The following is a 22,842-nucleotide window of genomic DNA, read 5'->3' as shown; positions in this document are numbered from 1 at the left end:
TAGAGCATCGCCTCATTCTGCCAGACACGGTACCCTGTCAGATGGCCACACGTCGTTACTGCTAAAGTAACAACCAGTAACACAGTGTTATGGGTTAGACCAGCATCGTGCATGTACGTGCTGACGGTGCCTCAGCTCAGGAGAGGGCTGAAGAATGACGGTTTATTGCAAATGCGCTAGCGTGATGGCAAAAAGCTGCCTGAGCATGCCCTAGGCACGTCTGAAATCTTAACTCCCAGCCTCATCCCACTACGTATCAAAGGCATAAATAATTACACAACTTGTAGCAGAGTGGTAAAATCTAATCCAAAACATTTTCACCAATTTAGACCTTTTTAATGCTGTGAAGCATAGGGCAGCAGTCCATCCAATACTAGAAACCTCTACTTCTTCTTCTTGGAGGGAAGGAGTTTTTTTCTGCCAGGGTAAGACTGATTGAAATAACACACAGTTCCAAGCTGATGCTTGTTTTACTAGAGTCTCATACAATGATTTTAAAATGTAAAATTCCCGATTTATGACACTCAAGGATCGAAATCGTAAAGCTTGTTGCTCTTTTTCCAAAACCTCTAGGTTGAGAAGAAAAAGACATTCTAACCCAACATCTTCAGTACGTTAATTTGAAAACGTAAACAAAGTAGAATTTTGTTGTAAAGCATTTAATAGCGGAGACAAGCAATGTGTAAAGCTGAATTACAAAAGAAACAATACAACCTGACATTCATGCTACAAGTTTACCTTTCCACAACCATTAGTACTTCCAGGTCAGTTCTTTCCAACAAGAGATGCTGTAGTGGCGAGAAGATTATGCTGGGGAAACAACAACAACAACCCCCCCCACCCCACATTGTACCTAAAATACTTCTCTGAGAATTGTAACAACAAGGTAATTTCTGTCCACCAGAAAGACACAACCCCAGCACAGAATAATACAGAGGGAGACCGAAAAAGTAGAGGAAATGTAAAGAACAACCTGTGCCGTAACGGTCTAGTCTCAATAGTTAAGGGGACTGGCATACATTATGATTAACAAGGAGTTTTATTCCTTCCAAAACTAACCCACCTATCAAAGTTACTGCCGACGTTCAACACGTGCTGTGCAGCAAACAGACCACTCTTGTTTCGACAGCTTTAGAGCACTCCTTTAGTCAGCAATGCCCAGCAACTGTTGGCAGGGCTACTTTCATTTCGGTTTAAAATGGTGTCTTTGGGAGCCAAAGTTACAAAGGCCACAGTTGCTACGCGCCCAAATAAAGGCCATACTTGCCTTAAGGGGACTGAAGGTCCCTCCCAGGAAGGCCCCACGAGAAGGGGGAGTGTGTAAAAGTCCTTTAGAAACCGGGCTGGAGACCAGCACTCCGCAGCTGATAAAAGCCACATCCTATGAGGGCTGCGACTGAGGTCAGTAACCCTCCCGTGAGGAGTTTTTTTCCCCAAAGACAGCTCAGAAGAGGAACATTTCCTGGGAACGTTGCACCTTACCACAAGACAAAAGGACACGCCTGAATGCTCCTTTGCCTTGGCAGACTTTGGTTTAACCACAGAAAAGAGGTACCCATTCTTCAAGAGAACGTAGAATCACCTGAACTGCCAGAATCAGGCACAGGCTCGGACGGAGCCAGGACTGCATCTGCTCGTAGCTGCAGTATCAGTACCTTCTCCAGAACCTGGAGAGACCTCTTCCTTCTGACTCCACGTTTCCTTTGTTTACCATTTGGTCCAGCTGCTGCAGTAGCTGCACCGCACCCTCAGCCTGACCCGTTCCTGCTCTTTGCTCAAGGTTAGATCCCACAGGTGCCCCTGTAAGAAACAGCAGCAAGAACAAAAACACAAGCTCGCTCTCTCCACACTCCCTGCAGACCCAACGGCAGACCCTGAAACCGAGAGGTGGGTCCAGACTCTGACTGACGTCACGCCTGGGAGCTTTCAAAGCAATCACAGTGCAGACTGGTTTGGAGGTAGGCTCCCATCTCACAGCCCAGCTCTGAAAGAGCTACGTAGCCTGGCTCTATGGGTGGGAATTGCTTACAGCCAAAATCATTGCTGACCTACCACTCTATGGTGGTTCTAATTCCTAGTCTCACATGCTGGAAAATACCAAACACCATTTTTAAAGGAAAACTAATACCAATGTCATCCTTGCAGCTTTTGATTTTGTATGACCAATTCGAATGAAACAAGCCAGGAATTCCTTACTTACACAAACCCACTCGGTTACAGCCCACAGTAAGGGATGCTGGACTAAACTCACGCTCATTTTCTTTGGAGGAATTCCGAAAGGAAAAGGAACCCAAGAACTGTCACACCGTGTAAAATTCTATTCTACAGGAGATCTTTGTTTCTTTGCTTGCTTGCTTGAAGAACTAAAAGGCAAGGTCTACTCTCTTGTTCTGTGATTTTATTTTCTTTCATGCTACTATGAGGACTTTCTTCACCAATATCTTTCTACCTGTCCTAGTTTCAGCTGGGATAGAGTTAACTGTCTTCCTAGTAGCTGCTAGGTGCTATGTTTTGAGTTCAGTATGTGAAGAATGTTGATAACACCGATGTTTTCAGTTGTTGCTAGTAGTGTTTAGACTAATGTCAAGGATTTTTCAGCTTCTCATGCCCAGCCAGCGAGAAAGCTGGAGGGGCTCAAGAAGTTGGCACAGGACACAGCCAGGGCACCTGACCCAAACTGGCCAACAGGGTATTCCATACCGTGGGACGTCCCATCTAGTACAGGAACTGGGGAGTGGGGGCGGGGAATCGCCGCTCGGGGGACTAGCGGGGTGCCAGTTGGCGGGTGGTGAGCAATTGCACTACTGCACATCATTTGTACATTCCAATCCTTTCATTATTGTTGTTGTCAATTTATTAGTGTTATCATTATCATTATTAGTTTCTTCTTTTCTGTTCTATTAAACTGTTCTTATCTCAACCCGTGGGTTTTGCTTCTTTTTCCCGATTTTCTCCCCCATCCCACTGGGGGGGGGGGGGGGGGGGAAGTGAGTGAGCGGCTGCGTGGTGCTTAGTTGCTGGCTGGGGTTAAACCACGACACTAACCCCCTCCCTCCTCAGGACATTCCCAGGCCTAACAAAGCTGGAATTCATTGACTAGACTTTAATATAGCAGATAGATAGTGAAAGAGGAACAGCAGCTATGGCACAGAGAGAGACTTTAAAAAACATCGACAGAGGTGCTGTGGGAAATAACAGCCGCTGAACAATACAGGCCCCTAGACATCAGCCCTGCTAAGACACACTCATAGGAAGCAGAGTAACAGGGCAGGGACAAAAGTGAAAAGCACCAGAAGCAAGAGGTGAGCCAGGAATACCCATTAGCAAGGCTATCAGCAATACAAAACACAAACAACAAAAGCACCACGTAAGCTTCTTCAGGAGAAAGTAAAACAACTTTGTCACAGAGATAAGGTAAGAGAAGAATAGATCCCTCCCTGATGGTGCTTCTCTTGCACTAAGCTCAGGTTCACGTGAAATTCCAAACTTCAGACGGCCAGAGATCTTTGCAGTTTAGTCTCAGAGCATTAACTAAGGTAGGCAAATTATCTGCAGTGACAGGCTGAGTGTCTCCCAGTTCTTTCTTCCTTGGACTTCTACTGGTGCTCTTGGTAAGCAGAAAGATGCACAGGCTCAACTCCAATCATCCTGACCAGACAGCCTCCTGTCAAAATCGCAGGCCTGGAAGGCATTTGGATGAGAGCTGAAAATGCAATCTATTTAACAGCCATGCAACTGCGGCACTTCCAATGCTCCTCCTTCTGAATCGACTGCCGATGCTGTAAAGTCAGTCCTACGTGTACTAAGCAGACAGATTTCCTTCATGTTTTAACGAGACCCTTCCCTTTTCGAGATGCACTCTAAAACACCAGCTGGACTGGGATCCAAAGTCATATACTGCTGATAAACTGAACAAGAGTCCCAGAGGAATGATCAGAAGAATCCTGAGAAAGTACAGGCGCTACTGAGATGTTTTTTCCTAAACCTGATCTTTCTTCTCATCCTGAATACCAAAAGAAAACAAATGGAAAGCAAACCAAATGGAAGGCATGTCACAGAAGCACCTGGCTCTGATCTCCTAAAAATGCACGAGGGAGAGGTCATCTGCTCAGGATTCCATGCGGTGCTCCTGACATCTGGTCTGGTATTCGTAAAGACACCAGTTTGTGTCTGGAGCTCCCTCTCAGTGTAACAGTGCCCTGACTAGTGCAAATTGCAGGTACAAGTCATGGTGGCACAAGCATCTCTTCTGGAGAAGGTTCTTCTCACCTGAACTGGTATTTGCCGAGTTGATGATTCACTCATCATAGTTCCAGTTTACCTGGAAAGAGCTCAGGACATGTCCTCCCACATCAGCTAACACAGCAGGAGGTTACAGTGATGTCTGCCACCTACCACATCATTTCTCAGGGTCCAACATGCTAACCCAGAGCTCCAGCTTCCAAGGACCCTAATGTTTGGGAAATTCAGCCACTGTACAAGGAGCGGAGGCATTCTGGAGACAGCGATTATAGCAAAGCGGGGAATAAAAAAAAGCATCTTTCAGAGGATGACCCTTATCCCACCAACAAAGTGTTTGGAGCACCTGAGGAAAGAAGCCAGAAAGGGTATGTGTAGAGAGACCTGTCACTAATCCTGCAAAGGTAAGCTGAGGGGAAAAAAAAGGGATACAGGTTTTGGAGACAAATCAGCCTGCTTGTTTTAGAGAAGTTCTTCTGTACTGAATGCTCCTGAGGAGTTACCAGGCAGTCTCCTTCCTATCTTGAAAATCCAAGAAACCTGTCAAAAACCCCTCTTCTGAAAGGAAGTTTTGGGCTTACAACAACTCCTGTTTCAATACAGGAGTTTACCTGTGCAGGCTGAAGGTAACCATGCAACTAGCAGCACCTGAAATTGCAGGCCACTGTATATGCAGGGGATCCCTGCAGAGCAATTGCGTTGAGATTGGCCCTTTGAAACCAGTCCTACAGGAGCAAGCAGGCAGTATGCCCTGGCCAGCAGGCACCAAGCCCACAGACGATATTTGCGTAAAGGCTCAGCCAGTTGTGGAAAGGTCCAAAAGGTTTCTGAAATGGGGGCAGCACATCATCATGCAGAGACACGCAGAAACCTGGGCATCTGATGCAACTGTTTACCTCCCAAGGAACGGCGGGAGAAGCAGCTGTTCCTTTTATACCACCAAGCAACCTCCTTTGTGGACAACCCCAGGAGGAATAAGTTTGCCTCCTTGGAGAAGACTCTCTCCAAAGAGCTGGAGAGGGAAGGCGGCCAGGAAGGCAATAGTGTGGCAGGGGTTTGAATTAAATGCACAATGGCTATCAGGATCCAGAAAATGGATGAAATGCACTGGGAAGATGGGCAACAGCCAGGAGGAGGAGGAACGGGGGGTGAGGGAAGACCCTCTTACCTAAAGGGTGTGCCTAACAGCAGCTCTGTCAGAGCAGCCTTTTAGCTTGTGGGCTAAAAGAGAAAGAATCTCGCCCTCCTGACAAGGTCTCCGGAGAACAGTGGGTTTAGAAAGCAACTGCCAATCCCTCTGGAACAATCCTGTCATAAATCTGCCTCCTGATGACATAGTGAGAAAAAACATGACACTGTTTCAAGAAGAGGGAGATGCCTGCAAGGCCATCTGCACAGAGAAAGGACGCTGGTGAGGAGTGGCAAGTACTCACACCGAAGCCAGTGTCAAGGTGTCAGCGCCCACTGTTGGCCCTTCATGGAGTTCTGCACAAAGGAGCATGTGAGGTAAAAGAGGACTGGAGTCTCTTGAAGACAAGGCGGGGCATCCTTCAGGTTCAGCTCTGAGAGGCTAAGCTCACCCCTAGAGTTTGTAGCTTCACAGTCAGAAAAGCCTGTGTCGGCTCCTGGTAAAACTCATCCTGTGGCTAAGCTTGACGAGCAGGAATCACAAATGTCTCCATGCAGGTGATGCAGGTGAAAAGGGAAAAAAAGTTACCTGAAGGCATTTTTATGCTTGCCACTTTAAGAATCTAGGACTAAACAGATGCTGTTGTCTCTTTCTGAATATTCTGTAGCTTACCGTTTCAAATCCGTGCTTTGCTTTACTCGTATGGCGAACACACTTGGCTCCAGTTCTAAAAATAAGTCAAACAGGTAAGAACTGAGTTTACCAAAAGTCGCAAAAAGGAAGCAATCTTGTAAATGGCTAATCAAGTATTTCATTAGAAAGCAGGGTTTTAGTACCTCCCTCTAGCCAACAAGATAGATACCCTTAATCTGTACTCATGTTTCAAAGTCTCATTTAAAAAACAAAAATAGGCACTCACTCCAGTATTAGGCTTTCTGCTTTTCTAGTAAGCCCAACAAGCAGTTAAGGAGAAAAACAGCGTGACGTGACAGGGAAAGGGGGATGAGCAGCGAGCTGAGAAAGCTTGCAAATCCTACAAGATTACTGACACAAAGAGAAGGGCAGGTAGCAAAGAACCATAGAAAGATCTTACCAGACTCGGTCGTGGAGCAATAAAATGGCAGAGAGGTACGAAGCGATGCAGATGGGGAAAAACAGTCCTGGCTTCACACACAAAATAGCGCTCTTGGAGCTGATCAGCATCACCTGGAGATTCCGATAGCTCAACACTCAATAGCACCCCAAGAAAACCCAAATCCAAATGCCCCATGAGGACTTACGAGCAAAAGAGCTTGTCCAAAAAGAAAAAAAAGATCAAGAAGTGGTCTGACTACAGTAGGCAAACTCCTTCCAGGGTGGGGGAATGCTCAGACTGAATGCTCAGCTCTTCAGTCTAACAGAGTAATCAGAAAAAAAATGACAGAAGGCTTGAAGTTGATGTCTGACCGGTTTAATTTTGAAATCAAGAATACACTTTAGAATTATTAACTGTTTTAATCTTTTCTGGAATAGCATAACTGCTGGGGCAAGACACAGGACTAAGAGAGAACTGCCAGACCACACCATGAAATAGCCCTCTCTGGCCTTGTATTTTATGAATCTACAACTCACGCCTTGGCTAAAAGAGATTAGAAAGCATTCTGGATCCTGGTCTCATTCTTCACTCACGTCCAGCAGTTTCATTGTGACTAGAAACTGATGGGGGGGGGGGGGGGCGGAGGGAATGAAAGGACTACATCTGCGTGAGCAGGAAAAGAACTGGCTTCAGACTTCTCCCATTATAATCTCTGCATGAAATATATTTGGGAATTGGGTAGAATATAAGGCAACAAGGGAGATGATTTGACATGGTCTGTACATCGCCATGGAAGGGGAAAGGTGAGCATAAACACTTCCGACTACAACACTGGATCTGGGACTCTCTGCCACGTACTTGTGAATATTAAGAACAGACATGAATCTTCTGTTTTTAAAAGCTACGCTCCATGAAAGAAAGCAGCCTGCTAGACTATAACTAGTAACGGCCCTACCTCTGAAAGGTAATCAAGAACTAAGCTTGAAGTTAGCCACCACGAGCCAGCATTGCACCCTCACGCTGAAGGTGGCCAACAACACTCTGAGCTGTGTTAGGAAGAGTTTTGCCAGCAGCTCGAGGGAGGTGATCCTTCCCCTCTGCTCTGGGCTGCTGAGGCCAGTCTGTGTGCTGAGGCCAGACTGGGCTCCCCAGGACAAGACTGGGACTCACTGGGGTGAGCCCAGCAAAGGGCCACAGAGATGATGAAGGGACTGGAGCACTTTTCCTGTGTGGAGAGGCTGGGAGAGCTGGGACTGTTCAGCCTGGAGAAGGCTCAGGGGGCTCTTATCAATGTACACCTGATGGGAGGGAATGAAGAAGAGGGAGCTGGGCTCTCCTCAAGCAGCGCCTTCTGGCAGGACAAGAGACAAAGGGCACAAACTGCAAAACATGAAATTAAAGCTGAACACAAGAAAAAACTTTCTGACTGAAACTGTGGTCAAGCACTGCAACCGGTTGCCCACAGAAGTTGTGGTGTCTCCACCCTTGGAGTCCACTCAAAACCTGAGGGGACACGTCCTGGGCAACCTGCTCTGGGTGACCCTGCTTGAGCAGGAGGGGTTGGACTCGATGATATCAAAGGTCCCGAAAACCTCAATGGTTCTGTGAAAGCCACAGACAGAGATCTCTGCCTCAAGCTGAGAGGCAGCAGTCATCAGCCGACTCAGAGGAACAGGCTGGGAGGCAGCTAGAAAACTCTTCCCAGTTCCTCCCTTGACATCCCTGCCTCAGGTGTGCAAGCCAGTGCACCGCTTTGTCGAGCTGCCCAGTTCTCATCCCGCTGTGATTCTGCAGGTAACGTTAACACAAAGCAGTGAGACGGGAAGAGCTCTAGTTAATGGCATGGGAACCTGAAAGCACAGGACAACTTTTCTCCAAACGTGGGCAATGCTGCTTAGATTCTGTCACCTATGGAAGAGAAGGAAGAAGACAAACGGGCCAAAGGGTTACACAGGAATGAAATATGAGGAAGGTGCAAGAGACATCAAAAACATTGATATGTGTCCTGGAAGACTATTTTGTAGTCAACTGACCTGCCCATACCCGACTGTGGGCATGAGGCCTCCGCTCCGACTTCCACTCTTCTCCTCTTCACCGTTTCTTCCACTGCAGCACTTTCTGACACTTCTTTTCTTCTCTTGACCTTCAAAACATTGCAAACTTGGTATTGATAAAATTTGATTTTGACTTTTCTATTTTAGAACAAAAGTCAGACTTAATATACATCCGTATTTCGCAACATTGTCCATGCTTATACAACAAAAACCAAAAAAGGAGTCAGGAATAAAAGATAAGCTGCCTTATTCAAACAGAAGGTAAGCACTGAGAGGCCATCCAGAGAATTACGCTCAACAGTTTTAAACAAGAACTACTGCTTCCCAGGACATCCTATTTGCTCCATTTTTAGAGGAGGGCCTAGGAACGTAATTAACAGGAACGTAATGCTAGCAGAGAGAGCGGGATTTTCTCTGGTGGAATTTGGACAGGACACCTTCACTAATTCACTCCGTCTTCAGACACTTACCTGTATTGAAAACAAACCCACCCTGAGATCTCACTAAACAACAACTTTCCAAAGAAGCTTAACTTTGTTGTTTTGGACACATACAGCACTTAGGAAACTACTTAATTATTCGGCAATATTGACCTCATACAGACTCTCACAGTGAAGAAACCATTTGACACCTCAGCTCAGACTTGCCAAAAACACATTTAACTGAAGCCAGCACGGCTCTCGCGTCCTCAGGCACGACTTCATTCAAAGTCTGCTGGAATTGACAGGAAGGTTTCCCTCAACTTGGATGGTTCTAGGTGAGAATTCACTCCCACCTTACACTGCCTGCCTGACACCCAGAAAGAGGAGAACTACAGCATTGCCTAGATATATATTCTGCTTCTCCAGACTACTTGGAATATCACTTTTTAAAAAAAAAAAAACAACACACAAAACAAAACCACACACGCAACTTACAAGCTCGTCACTGCCCTTGTTTACTTCTTTACCTGTAACAGAGGTATTATAAAATCTGGTGAATATTTGGTGACTGGACTTTCTTTAACCAACTTTAAAGTACATTTTTGCAGTGCACTGCACTTCCTGAGAACAAGATAAACAACTTAGAAACAATGCTGGACTTGCATATGATATCTTGAAACTGAAGAACTGCAAATACAGCTCCTTCAGAATTCCTGGCTGTGAATAACACGTGCCAGTGGGACGGGGACAATTGCTTTGGACTACTTGTGCATTTGATAAAGGAGACCAGAATATCTACTAAGCGCTCACAAGAAAGACCAGCAGCAGCCTTTCCCAGGGACCAATAATCAGAACAGGAAACAGTAAGGAAAAACACTGTTTTCACAACAGAGGAGGTTAAATGCAGAGTCCCACAGAGCTCTCAGCTGGGGCCTGAGGCTCTTCAGGGAATTCATAGAAAACCTGGAAAATGAGACACTAGGGAGGTGACAACACTTGCTAATTATACAAAAGACATTATTACTGTCATTATTTAGAAAAACAAATGCATTCTTTCCTTAGGAAAATAGAAACAAAGAGTGTGAAGTTCAACGTCAACAAATGTAGTCAAGCACAAGGAAGAAAAACACGTGTTCCATACATATGTACTAGCTCCAGCCTAGCTACTGACATTCAAGAATGAAGGGTGGGAGCCACTGGGCATTGCTTCATAAAAATACTAGCTGAAGAGTCAGCAGTGGGTGAAAAGGCAAAGAGAAATTCCAGACATTTTCAAAAAGCAATATAGGACAAAAGAGAACACATCGCTATGCTCTATTTCAAATCCATGGTACAGCCATACTGCACGCAGCTTTGCTCCCTCCAATTCAAAAACACAGTAGAGGAAGGGAAAGGGAAAAGCAAGACATAGATCATAGATGTTTCCAGACATTATCCAAACATAACTATAGTGACTTACCACAAGATGCATTTTGCTGAAAAGAGCCAAGTTCTAGATACATAGTGCAAATGTAGGGATAAGGCACAAGGTGGACATTCTCATGTTTGAATCTCATCTTCGATGCTCTCTCCCATTTACTCAAATCCGAGAACAACGTTAAGACTTAAGAACATAGCACTAACATTTCAAAGGAGCAGGAGTCCTCTTGTAAAGCTTCAAAAGTCATACCACACTGAACATATATGCAGAAGGGAGCACCTACAATCTGTCGGTATGAACTTGGTGAAAAAACACTAGTAACATTACAAGAAACAATCATCCAGGTGACACTCTCCCATCAGTCGCTTGTACTAATAGCATTGTTTTTCCTTAACTGTATCTGGCTTCAGTCCTGATATCTTCCCGCAAGAAACAACATGCCAGGCTCTCCCAACCCTGTGAATAAAACCTCATCAGCTTTCCTAACTAAAAAGTAATTCTTTTAAAAATTATTTTTAAAACTGAAAAGGACTAGGATTCACAGGAGTAGCGTCATTACATTCACTTCACAGTTCAAAATGGGAGGACAAAAGATAATTGACATGACAAACGCCACAGTTACAGACGTTCCTTCCTGGGGGTGCAGCTCACACACCTAGGAGCCCATGCATGCAAGAATGGATGACGCCAGGCAGCACTCTCCTTACATGCCTCTGATCTCAGGAAGAACCAGGTAACTTTTACTCCATTTGCTAGCAGAAACTAACATCCTGAGGACTGGAGATGAAGCCCAAGATTTGCCTAGATGAAACGCTGACACAATCAGTTCCTTTAAGGGACGAAATTGTTCGTTTGAGTTTGGCTTCAAGGACTCCCACAGCTGGTGATTAACTAAGAGGTATGCTGTAGCGAGGAGCCCAACACACAGATTGCAGGACAACTCATCACGCCAGGCCTCTGAGCTTGCAGTTCTCCTCAGGGCCCGGTGCTGGCTGAGCAGGCGGATGGACTTCCCAGTTCCAGAAATACAAGCTCGTGAATCAAACCCTCCTCAAGCTCGCAGGCAAAACTGGCTGCGCTTTAGTGAAGCAAACCAACAACGAGGCTTCGTTTGTTTGGGTGCCTCCTGTCTGACGATGCTCTGGGCTACTTTCTCTTCCTGGCAGTAACAGGAATAAGTTGCTCTCATACATACCAGCTTCTGACAGAGAAAGAGGATGATCTCGTTCTTGCCTGCTAGTACCAGGGGTGGCAATAACGCAGTCTGCCGAGACTGGAAGGGAATGCCTTGGAGGTGGAAACACGTGGGTGTTCATTACTCCTGGGCACTCGGAATCACGGGAGGCGATGCCAAAGGGCCTGATCCGATTCACAAACTGACACACCTTAGGACTGAAAAGGCTTCTCCTTCAACTAACTTACTTTTCTCTTCAACAACAGCCTCAGCAGAGTAACTTCTTCTTAACCCTTTACACTACAGCAACTACAATATTTAATCCTAATGTACCTTACAAGAAAACTACTGCGGTCTTCTCTACTAGTGGGCCAACACTGCTGCACCTGTAAGGAGCGCTTTACGTTTTACTAACCTTTTGAAACAATGCACTAGCTTTCCTTGCTATCGCATTATGTGGGCTTCCTGGGACTTTATATATACACGTTTGTTTTCTCTGGCTAAATCAGATTTGGAACGCAGGGTTGTTCATCTGAAAACACTGCAAAACATTCTTTTTACATACATCAGTTCTCTGGTGAAGGCAACAACTGAGGAGGATCTTCAGCTAATGTAAAACTGCAAAGCTCAAAGGAGTCATACTCCAGCTAAAGATCTGCGCACTACTAGGCAGGAATGTCAAATTAAGCAATGTCCAACAGATACAAGTCATTGGATCTTTTCTTTTACAAGTAGGAAAGAAAGCATACAGAGAAAGATAGTGAAGTCGTCTGTAGAAAAGGGATGTAAATCATCAAGATTTCCAAGGATTACTCGAATTGCTTCCTGGAGAGGCCAAAACAAGAAAGGAAGGAAGAATATTAACAAGATAGCCACAATTCCACTGTCAAGTACAGTTTTCAGGCTTGGGAAAAAAATTAACATTACAATTTGCAGGAATCATGGAAGAGCGGGTTCCAGATATTTTGCTTTTCCTCCTCCCCTTCTTCCCGCCGCTCCCTCCCATCACCTTAGAGCACGCTGCCCTAACAGATTCACAGAAATTGAAGTGAATCAATGTCTTAACCCTGAATTAACACGGAAGCATTACCATGGAGAGTGGAGGTGTGCTTTTAAATTTAAGAAGTTCTACATTTAAGAAGCCTCCTCCTTGCCAGCACAACACATGCGGTATTGACCTGTTTCAAAAATAAACACATATTCCCCTTTTTCTGAATATTGACCCAATTCAGTTACAAAGGAACTGTAATTCAGCCCCAACAAACTCCTGCTTTATAAACGGGAAATTTTTTCTAGTAATACCTTTCAGTATTTTCAAAATTGAAAAAGAAAAAGAAATTAACCAATCATTTTCTGTATCAGTTAAAATCAGCACATTTTCTTCAAGAATATTTACAATGCTACTACTGTACTCTGAAGGTTTATTTAAACTTAAGCAACAGGAGCATTTTTAAGCAGGCAGTCTATTGGTCTCATTTCCTCGGGAATGGCAGGGGCTTTCTTCTGGCTCAGGAAGAAGATGACAACAACAGAACTCATCAGCTGTCACCAAGCTTGGCCACAAAGTAACGGCGTCATTAAAAGAACATTCACTGGCTCCCCCAGCTCCACAGCTATGAGGAAAGCACGTGCAATTGAGCATTAGATTAGCCGCTGTCAAGCTAGCTCACCAGTACTGCCACAGCTCCTGAAAAACTAGGAGGGTGTGACAGCTAGTCAAGCCTGACAAGTTCAAAGCAGTGGTCAGATCTGGGGCCAAGAGCGAAACCACGGGAAAGTGCTACCGCACAACGAATCTGAACAGGAACCAGAAAGCCACAGGGTGCAACTACCTCAACAAATAGGAGTATTCATTCGTCCAATTTCAACAGTCAGTAGCTTCTTTGAAGTATTTCTGATAAAAGCATTACTCGCTTACGCTAATGCTGCCTGTTGATGATATTTTTCATTTACGTCATTTTTTTCACCCTAGTACTCTCCAGAGAAGTTCCCCATTACTCACACTTGAAATGCTGCATTTGACAAAGCGTCCTCCGTCCCATAACAAACAAAAGATTTGCTCAGCCTAACATTCAGCTAAGGTCCCATGGACCTGCTTCATCTCCTACCTCTAACTCCTTGACAGCACTTTCAGTGGTGTCAAGATCCGGAGCGCTGTGAAACAAACAGAGAGAGTTAGTCCCAACCCAGCCAAAAAGCAACAGAGCTACACTCCTTGTAAGAGTTTAAACAACAACAAAACATCATTCCCATTGCACAGAGAAAATACTTAGCAGGCAGATGAATTCCCAATGTATTGTTCTTAAAAAGCATCCATTCTTCCACAAGGACTGTTCCTTTTCAATTTTCTGCCCATTTGTATTTTGTGCATCTGAGGATACAAAGGATGAGAGATCACATCTTTTCAGTCGATCCTCACTAACCTTTAGGATTGGTGTTTTTGACAAGGTGCTCTCAAACCAGCACCTCTCTCTTCCAGCCTATCGCAATGCCATTCTGCTCAAGGGACTAAAAGAAGGAACCGGCAGGACGTGTCTCTTAATCCCCTCCACGGGGCAAACCTGCAGAGGAACGGGCCTTCACAGCATTGGACCTAGGCCCTGTGATGCTGGGAGTTGTGTACTGCCCGCATCAAACTGTGTTCCCAACTATTAACTACATCTTTTGTAAGCCAGCTTCTCAAAAGTTGTTTGCTGCTAGGTATCGGCCAACAATAAAATGCACAGGGAGAGAGAAGGTCTCAGAGAAAAGCTGAACCCATTAAGAAGTAAACAAATGTCGCACAAATGTCACTTGGAAATAAGGAAATACGGTGGAGTGTAAGGAATTACGGCATGCAAGTATTCTCTGGTATATGGTCTGGCAGGCAGCCATTCTCATATCCTCCACATTCAGGGGCCCCAGCCAGAACTCGGTCAGAGATGAGAACTTTCCTTCCTCTTCAGAAAGGCCCTCTCCTTGCTTAATACGGAACAAGTTAATGAAAGGAATTACACAGCGCGCCACACCAGAAGGACAGGTATCACCCACCCAAGACTTACGCTGCGGTCATGAAGTCTTCGTGAATCAGCAGGGACACAAAAGTACGATTCAGGAAGGGACGCTGAAGTGGCGATGAGGAAAAGAGGGTGGAAAGAACGGAAGAAAGCAAGGGGCGATGACAGGCTGCCAAACTCAAACAAATGCAGTGCTCTCTCTACCATCAGGAGATCAAACACCTCCAGGCTGTTCAGAAACGTACGCACACTACTGGCAGTGCCGTCCAAAGGGATTACACTGAGGGAAAGAGCTTGGTCACAGACAAGAGCAACATTTCAAGCATCTTCTGAACACCACAACAGACACACAACAACACACCTTCCTCTCCAAAATCAACACAGAGAACAAAACAAGGAGGAAGGTTAATCCTCCTGGATCTGACACTATTCCAGCAGAATGCTAATAAGCAAAGCTAAAGAAACAACTGCGTTTCAAGTCATCCCCAAATAAAGTCACGCGGCAGAATTTCAAAGACCCAGCCTACTTCTCCAAAGGAAAAAGGAGACTAGTGTGGCACGAGATCTAATGTAGCTTCAGGTCTGGAGACAGCCTAATTCGCGTGGTATTCATAGCACAGTCTCTTCAATTCTTCTGCAGCTAACAACTGTCACTTCCAGAGTAAACCCAGGCCCTGGCAATGCCTGTGCACATCTCATTGCCAAAGCAAATTCACTCACACTCATAAAACCACTCTCTAGGCAGAGGCCTAAGTCATTGCCTACGGCATTTTAGCCCTGCTGCAACCTCACTGGCATGAAAACAGGGGTTTCGGGATGCCACGATGCTCTTCTCTTTCTCTGATGCGGGGATACTTCCTGGCTCCAAAGGATCTCAGTCCTAGTTTCTGCATGGGTGCCACCACCTGAAAAGAGACTTAACCTCAACAGTTTAGAAGACTTCCCAAAAGCCTCTGAGGGCATCAACCTTGAACTGCTGTCTGATAACAATCACAGCCTTGGAACGATGTACACAGGGAGCCAGATTATGTGAGCCACTGCTTTTTATTAATACTTATGAATAATATCTTTATTAATTTTTTATCAGAGGCTGAGACAGCAACATCTCATAAAGTTTCAGACCAAGTTTGAGCCCTACAGAACACTCCTTCAGCAGGACCCAATCTATAAGCACCTGCTTAAAAATACAACCCTTAAACCTAAGCAGCTCCAGCTCCTTTTCCGAAGCAGCTCAAACTTCTGGAATTATTACAGATCACAGCCTCCGGGAACTCCAAGTCCCCTCTCACACTAAAAGCTCCAGAGCTCCTCGAGTGAGCTGGTCAAGGTTTTGCCCACTCACAAAAGCACTTGCCCATCATCTCTGTGTGCCTGACTAGCAGACACAAGCCGATTCCTCCAGGGCAATACCCTCAGGGAAAGTCTCTTTTTCACTTCTAAAGGACCATCCTCTTCACTTGTTTTACATCTTCCCCAGTTGGCCAGACTGCTCAGCACCCTGTGCTTCAGTTACTTGGCTGGCTGCTAACTCAAACTTCCCATTTGAGGCTTACCACACAACTGTTACCTCCCACAACCCTCCTATTCATTGTCCCCTGCACACCCAAAGGCCGCTTTCCTTTCTCTGCCTTGCATGCCAGCAGTACCACAGACTAAAACACTCTCCCTTCACTCTCCTTTCTCAGGCTTGCCACTACAGCGCCTTCTAGAAACTGAGAGCAGCTGTTAACCTAAAAGTCCTGTTCAGCCCCTCTGCCTGCAGCAGAGGCATGCTCTTCTTTCAAAACAACAGGACAGGTTTGTCACAAACACATCGGAAAGAGGAGTGGCAGCGCAAGGGGAACCTTGTGAAAGAAAAAAATCCCAAGAGCACAACAAACAACTACTGCCAGTGAGAGTTTCCAAAGACTCTTTCCACATCCACACTTGACAGCCAGATTGCCAGGCCAGCGAAAGGCACACTGCTAACAGCAGACAGCCCAAGAAATAAGTACATACTTTGAGTCCAGAGCTTCACGGCTGTGCTGGTTTTGACTGGGAGAGAGTTAATTTTCCCCACAGTAGCTTGCATGGGGCTACGTTTTGGATTTGTGCTGAAAGCAGCGCTTACACAGCATCAAGGCCTTTTCTGCTCCTCACACCACCCCACCAGGGAGTCGGCTGGGGGTGCACAAGAAGCTGGGGGAACACAAGGCTGGGACGGCTGACCCCAACTGACCCAAGGGATATTCCAGACCATAGGATGTCACGCTTAGCAATATAACTGGGGGAAGAAGAAGGAAGGGGGGACATGCCCAAGTAACTGTTAGGCATGATGGAGCCCTGCTTTCCTGCAAATTAAACACCTGCCAGACAATGGGAAGCAGTGACTGAATTCCTGATTTTGCTTTGCTCGCGTGCACAGCTTTTGCTTGACTGATTAAACCGCCTTTATCCCAACCTGCGAGTCGATTCACCCTTCCGATTCTTTCCCTCCTCCCACTGCGGGGCAGCGAGCGAGCGGCCGTGCAGGGCTTAGCTGCCGGCTGGGGTTAAACCACTTCAAAGGCTCTAGAGCTTCTCAGTTCAACGCTTTCAACAAAATTTCAAAATACCGTCAGTAAAACCAGCCCCTTTTCCCACTGAAGCACGAAATCCACACACGGCAGCAAAACAGGAGCGCTTTTTACAGCTCCCGTTACTCTCTCAGGCCGATGCTCAGCCTGTGCAAGGGCAGTAGCCACTCGGAAGCGACCGCTTTCACGGTCAGTGAAAGAAGGCAGGAAAAGAGCAGCCCCCACGCTCTGAATTTAGGGTCTCCTATGAACTCGATGCCACCCGCAGCCACCAAACTGCAGGCTGTAGCTTCAACATGCTCACCTGCCGATTTTAAGTCCGTACACAAGCCTGCCTGCATGAAGAAACCCGGGGTCAGGCCACCGACAGGTACCTGCTTTCGAGGACGTCCTCCTTTCTCCCAGCCTAGGGAAGGAAGCAGGAGAGCCAACGGGACGTGACTGCTCTGGAAATGCCGCTGCCGACCTCCCCGAAGCTTGACAGGCCTCTTGCCCCGGGGGCTGCCAAGAACGCCCGGGCAGGACCGTGGCGCAGCCCGCCACCGACGCCAGGCTGTGAGGGACACCCCCGGCGGCGGCGGGTCCCTGCGGGGACAGCCGGCAGAAACTCCTTTCTCTCCGCAGCCGCACGTCTCCGCGGTGCCCGCCGGCCTCCGCCGGACAGCCACCAGCGGCAGGCAGTCCCCTGCTGCCCCCGCAGCCCCGGGGGCGGCAGGGAGGGGCCGGGGCTGGACGGGCCTGCGGGGGGAAGGCCGGGACCCGGCGCCCCGGCCTGCCGCGAGGGGAGATGCCGCCGCCGCCTCAGCCCCGCTGCCGGCCTGCGAGGCCCCCGGGCAGCCCCGGCGCTCCACGGACGGGGAGGAGCCCCCGCCACGGCCACCGGCCCCGCCGCGCCCGCCGCCCGCCCTTGCCTCAGGCGGGGCCGGGCCGCGGCCGCGGCCGGAGCGGAGCCGAGCCCAGCCGAGCCCAAACGAGTTGAGCCGAACCGAGCCGAGGGGAGCCGAGCCCAGCCGAAACGAGATGAGCCGAACCGAGCCGAGCCCAGCCGAAACGACATGAGCCGAACCGAGCCCAGCCGAAGGGAGCCGAGCCCGGCCCGGGCGCCCCCTCCCTCTGCTCCAGCTCCCCACGGCGCTCTGCACTGGCGGCTGCTGCTGCTGCGCTGCGGAGGCAGCTGCATTTTGGGGCTTGGAGCGCTTTGGGTTCCAGCGTGAGCCCGAAGCATCAGAGGAGTTGGCCTGTACCTCGTGGCAGGTCTTGCAGCTGCTTTCAGGGGGGTCCGGGCTCTGCCCAGGCCTCTCGAGTCAACGTTAACTCTGGTGCCTAATGACAGTATGCTGGCAGTGGCCCTGGTAGCTCAGCCCTTTCTCTCCCAAATTGCGACGATGTCAGCAGGTTTGCCTTTTCTTGGTCTAGGCACCCGTCACGCAAAGATTCCCAGAGATTTTTTCATCCCTCCCCTACACACACGGTGGGATTCCTGGAGGGCCACAGAAATGCAACAGCAGCAGCGTTAGGCTCTTCTGGGGTTTGGGGGAGAAAACACCCTCGTAGATAGCTGTCTGGAGCTTTTCTGGCAGCCACCTTTTACTTCTCAAACAGACACAACCAAAAAGCTCCGATGGTCAGTGACCTAGCCGAGCGATGATCAAAAAAGAAGCCACTTTTTATCCCACGAAAGCCTAACAGCGACGTTTGTAGGAAAAAACAATGTCGCCGTTAGTTCTCTCGTGCCAAACACAAAAACGGATTTTGGTGTAAAAGAAGAGGCTCCCAATGAACTAAATAAAAACCTAAACACAGAACGTGGGGGGTGGGACAGTCAGCATTTCCCTTTGCCCTCTAAAGTACATCCTTTCCATTCAAATGAGGAGTTCCTCTTTGTTGAACCAGCAGGCAGGCAGTGCTCACGGGCTTCTGACGGCAGCCCTGCCTGGGGAACCCGGCTCAGACAAGTGCTTGCACCACTTTGGTGCTGCTCGGGAGATCTGGACTCCTCCGGCCTCTCAGGAAATGCCTGGATCAGAAATGAGCTCAGCCCTTCCACTCTGCCTGGGGAGCTGCCCGCTGGAAACTGGAGCGGCATTTTTCCAGGAGGAATCCTCTTTTCTGATTGCTTTTCCTCGCAGCTCACGTACCTGGGCATCTAGGGTCGAGGTAGGTTTTCCATCCCACTTCCTCATGTCCTCTTCACGGTCACGCAGGTAAAACCACAGGGTACACCATGGTGTGTACCTTCTATCTCCTCTCTCTTGAGCAGAGGAACGCTTACTCCTAATAGCTGCGATGCGGGCCCATACAGGTGGGGAGAAGAACATAGCCTCTTTGAATTGCTGGAACTCCCGGGACGGTTCCTCTACAGCCGAGACACGGGCCCGTCGGGAGGAAGAGAGACTTCCTTTGCATTGCCGGAGTCAGGCAGCCACTTCATCCACCGTTTGTCCCTCGCCTTCTTTCCAGGACATCACTGCCAAGGAGTTGGCATACGACGCTGGTGCACGTCGTAGAAACTTCCGCCACAGGGTTTTGTGCATTGCACTTCATCTGGATCTGTGGGTGACTGCTCGTTATCCCGGATCATTATAAATCACCTCCAGCACGGCTCATTCCCTCCAGTTACTGGATACCTTTCTCCATGGTGGTTCCACTTGCCTGGGTGACACGTAACATCTTCCTTGAAGGGGTATTTTTTCCTTCACGCCCTGACGGAAGTCCCCTCAGAGGCTGAGGGCTCGCGTCTTTTTCCCAATCGCCTTGTCAATGGCCCCTTCCCTAGACAGAGATCCCACCTGCTTGCCTTCCCTACCCTCTAATTCCAAGCTACTGGCCCGTTACCCCAGCATCGGAGCAGCCGGGTAACAATGTGCTCACCCGGATGGCGGCCGAAATCCTTTCGCATGTCTTGCAGCTCACTCAGGGACAGGGATCGGGTGATTATCTCGGGTTCTGCCTCTTCCTCCTGTTCTCATGATGACCCTGGTTCACCTTCATCCCTCGCTAAGCAAACTGATTTCTCCGTGTATTTCTTTTTCTGCATAGGGGCCACTGACACCGGCACAGGTTGGTTCTCTGGTTCAGTCGCAGCGCCTGTCGCCGGGGTTGGTTGGGGTAGCTGCAGTGCTTGTCACGAGGGTTGGAACAGCTGCAGTGCCTGTCGGTCTGTTTTCCCTCCCTTCCCCCTGGGGGTGCTGCATAATATCGAGCAGTGGTTGGCAGATACCGGCCAGGGCCCAGCACAGCGCGGTAAGTTGTGCCTCTCTGGAATAGGCACCGCATTTTCCTTTCCAAGGTTCTATCACTTCACCAGGGTCCCGTAGCTGTTTGGGAGTGAAGTTCCAAACCATTGGAGGTGAGAAGTCCGCTAGATACCTGCCCATTTTCTCCCACATGCCACGCCACCCATGACTAGTCAGCCTTGGGGCAGATCTCTGGGTGGTATTCTTAAAAAACTTTTTTGGAGCCCTAAACAAGACCTGAAACACGTTCGGGAGACATAGCAAGACGAGCATGCTGGCTTGAACATCCCAGGGATATTCAAACTTCTCAAAAGCTGCTGAAGGAGGAAGGGGAGGTGAACGAGCGGGGAGAAAGTATTCGCCCCAACTTCCCCACAGATTGGGTGCGATTACCAACGAATTCCGAGAGAGGCCGCCCGAGGCACGGGAATGACATCGACGCCGCACACAACGACCAGCTTAAACCTCAGGACCCGTGACGTAATTATTTTGTAAGTCGACGTCACCCAGGACAGCGAAATGATAGTCCTGAGCCCGCGCCCAGAGGTGACAAACATCACCGCAGGGAACACAGAGTGCACGTAAGAACTCACACAACACTGCCACGTGAACAAATGAGCCAACACTGGGACCAGCGACTATTTGACTAATGTAAGAAATGCGTGCAACAAATTTGTTTTAACACGCTCCGGCCAGATCTGTCGTTATCTCAACCCTTCGTGCCCCACGTTGGGCACCAAAAAGGACTGTTGTGGTTTCAGCCCAGCCGGCGACCAAGCACCACGAGGCTGCTCGCTCACTCCCCCGCTGCCAACACCTTTGTCCGTCCAGAAACAGGAACGAAGACTCTCCCCGAGAGTAACGTCCCGACGGTGCTCCACGAAATCTAGAGTCCCCTCGGACGCTGGCGGGAGCAAGCTAGGAAAATCTGAGTGCCAAAGCCCGCGGAGTTTCTGCTTTCAGCGCCAGGACAGATTCCTGTTCATCCGTAACAGGGAAGCCAGCGTCACCCTTGCAGGGCGGGAAACAAGGCTTATCCGACCGACGCCGAAGCGCCACGTGAAGCCAGAGCGCAAAGCTGGGCAAAACCGGGGGGGCAGGGGGGAAAGCCCGGCCCGGCCCGGCCCGGCCCCCTGGGAGCCCCGAGGGTCCCCGGGGAGCGCAAAGCCGGGCAGCTGCCCTTCCTCACGCTCCCGGCCGGCTCCTCCCTGGAAAAGCGGGCACCGGCCTCCTCAGCCATCCCGGGGCCCGGCCGGGAAGACCCCCGCCAGGGACAGCCCCGGGCGGTGCCGCCCAGAGCCCACCCGGCCCCGCCGTCCTCCCCTCCGCGGCACCCACCCCTTCTCCCCCGTGGGTTTGTCCCCGCGGCAGCTGCAGCAGGATCGCGCCGCTTTCCGTCCCCAGCGTGCGGGGCAGGGCTGCCCGAACGGAGCCCGGGGGGTCGCGGCCCGCGGGCCGAGACCAGCGGAGAGCCGCCAGGGAAACCGCCGCCTCGGTCCATCGCACGGACGGGAGCCGCAGCAGCCGGAGAACGCTCCCGAGTCGTGCCGCTCCCAGGGCGAGCCCAGGCACCGCTTCACGCGTGGGACGTGCCGTCCCGAGAGCGGGGCTAGCCCGGGGGCGGCGGGGACAGGCTGGCCAGCAGCGCTGAGCCCGAGGCAAAGTCTGCCGCGGGTGCAGCCGAGGGCTGGCGCGGCCCTAGTCCCGGCTGGCCCTCGGCGCCGCTGGAGAGCGCCGGAGCCACGAGAACCGGCTCGGTCCCTTTGCATCGGTGTCCTCGCCCCCGGGGCAATCGCTGCCAGAGACGCGGGGCCCCCCGGGCCGCTCCCCGGGCCCTGGCAGCGTCCCTCTCCATCTGCCCGCCCGCCCCTGCCGCGGGCAGGAGGTCTCCGCGCCCGCGCTCCCCCGGACGAGGAGCTGCAGCGCCCGGTGCGCGGTGCCGAGGGGCCGGCTCCTGCCCACCATCACCTGCGGCTGGCGGAGCCGCACCGCGCCCGCAGGCAGCGCTGCCCGCCCTGCCCGCCCATGCCGCTGCGCCCGACCGCCCCCGCTCGGCTCGGCTCGGCAAAGCTCGGCTCGGCTCGGCTTCGCTGTGCTTGGCTCCACTCGGCTCGGCTCGGCTCAGTTCGGCTCCACTCGGCTCGTCTCGGCTTCGCTGTGCTTGGCTCCACTCGGCTCGGCTCGGCTCAGTTCGGCTCCACTCGGCTCGTCTCGGCTTCGCTGTGCTTGGCTCCACTCGGCTCGGCTCGGCTCAGTTCGGCTCCACTCGGCTCGGCTCGGCTTCGCTGAGCTTGGCAACACTCGGCTCGGCTCGGCGGAGCTCGGCACAGCGCCGGAGCCCCCCAAAGGCGAAGCGGTCGGGATGCTGACCGAGCAGGAGCTCTCCTTCGGCGGGTCCCGGGACATCCCTGCTGAGCTCAGCCGAACCCTCCTCGCTGGGCAGCAGCTGGCAGGACAAAGAAACCCGGGTGGGCGCAGGACAGAGACACGGCGGGAGCCACCTGCCCTTCCCGGGAAAGAGGAGTCAGCGACGGCTCTCCCG

At 50.0% G+C, this 22,842-nt stretch overlaps 1 protein-coding gene across 1 annotated transcript; it reads right to left on the bottom strand.

Moving 5' to 3' along the window:
* Positions 1-320: 320 nt before the first annotated feature.
* LOC115336081 (translation initiation factor IF-2-like) lies at positions 321-21,540 on the bottom strand. Its single transcript, XM_030002592.2, has 7 exons — positions 21,490-21,540; positions 17,439-18,350; positions 8,477-8,586; positions 6,041-6,095; positions 2,201-2,273; positions 1,656-1,800; positions 321-810 (listed from the first exon to the last, which is right to left on the bottom strand). The coding sequence occupies exons 1-7, from the start codon at positions 21,538-21,540 to the stop codon at positions 735-737; spliced, it is 1,422 nt and encodes a 473-aa protein (XP_029858452.1). The 3' UTR covers positions 321-734.
* Positions 21,541-22,842: the final 1,302 nt, after the last annotated feature.

This window comes from Aquila chrysaetos, chromosome 26 (assembly GCF_900496995.4).
Source record: "Aquila chrysaetos chrysaetos chromosome 26, bAquChr1.4, whole genome shotgun sequence".
NCBI lineage: Eukaryota > Metazoa > Chordata > Aves > Accipitriformes > Accipitridae > Aquila > Aquila chrysaetos.
Note: the sequence above shows the minus strand (reverse complement) of the source record. Positions and strands in the feature narration are given on the sequence as shown.

Bases quoted from the DNA above. Each gene is read 5' to 3' on its own strand.
- LOC115336081 (XM_030002592.2), bottom strand. From the start codon at position 21,540: ATGGCTGAGGAGGCCGGTGCCCGCTTTTCCAGGGAGGAGCCGGCCGGG. The intron at 6,096-8,476 runs GTCAGTTGACTA...ACTTATTTTTAG, and splicing joins CCACAGTCGGGTATGGGCAG to AACTGGAGCCAAGTGTGTTC. The intron at 2,274-6,040 runs GTAAGCTACAGA...TTTTCCTTTCGG, and splicing joins CAAAGCACGGATTTGAAACG to AATTCCTCCAAAGAAAATGA.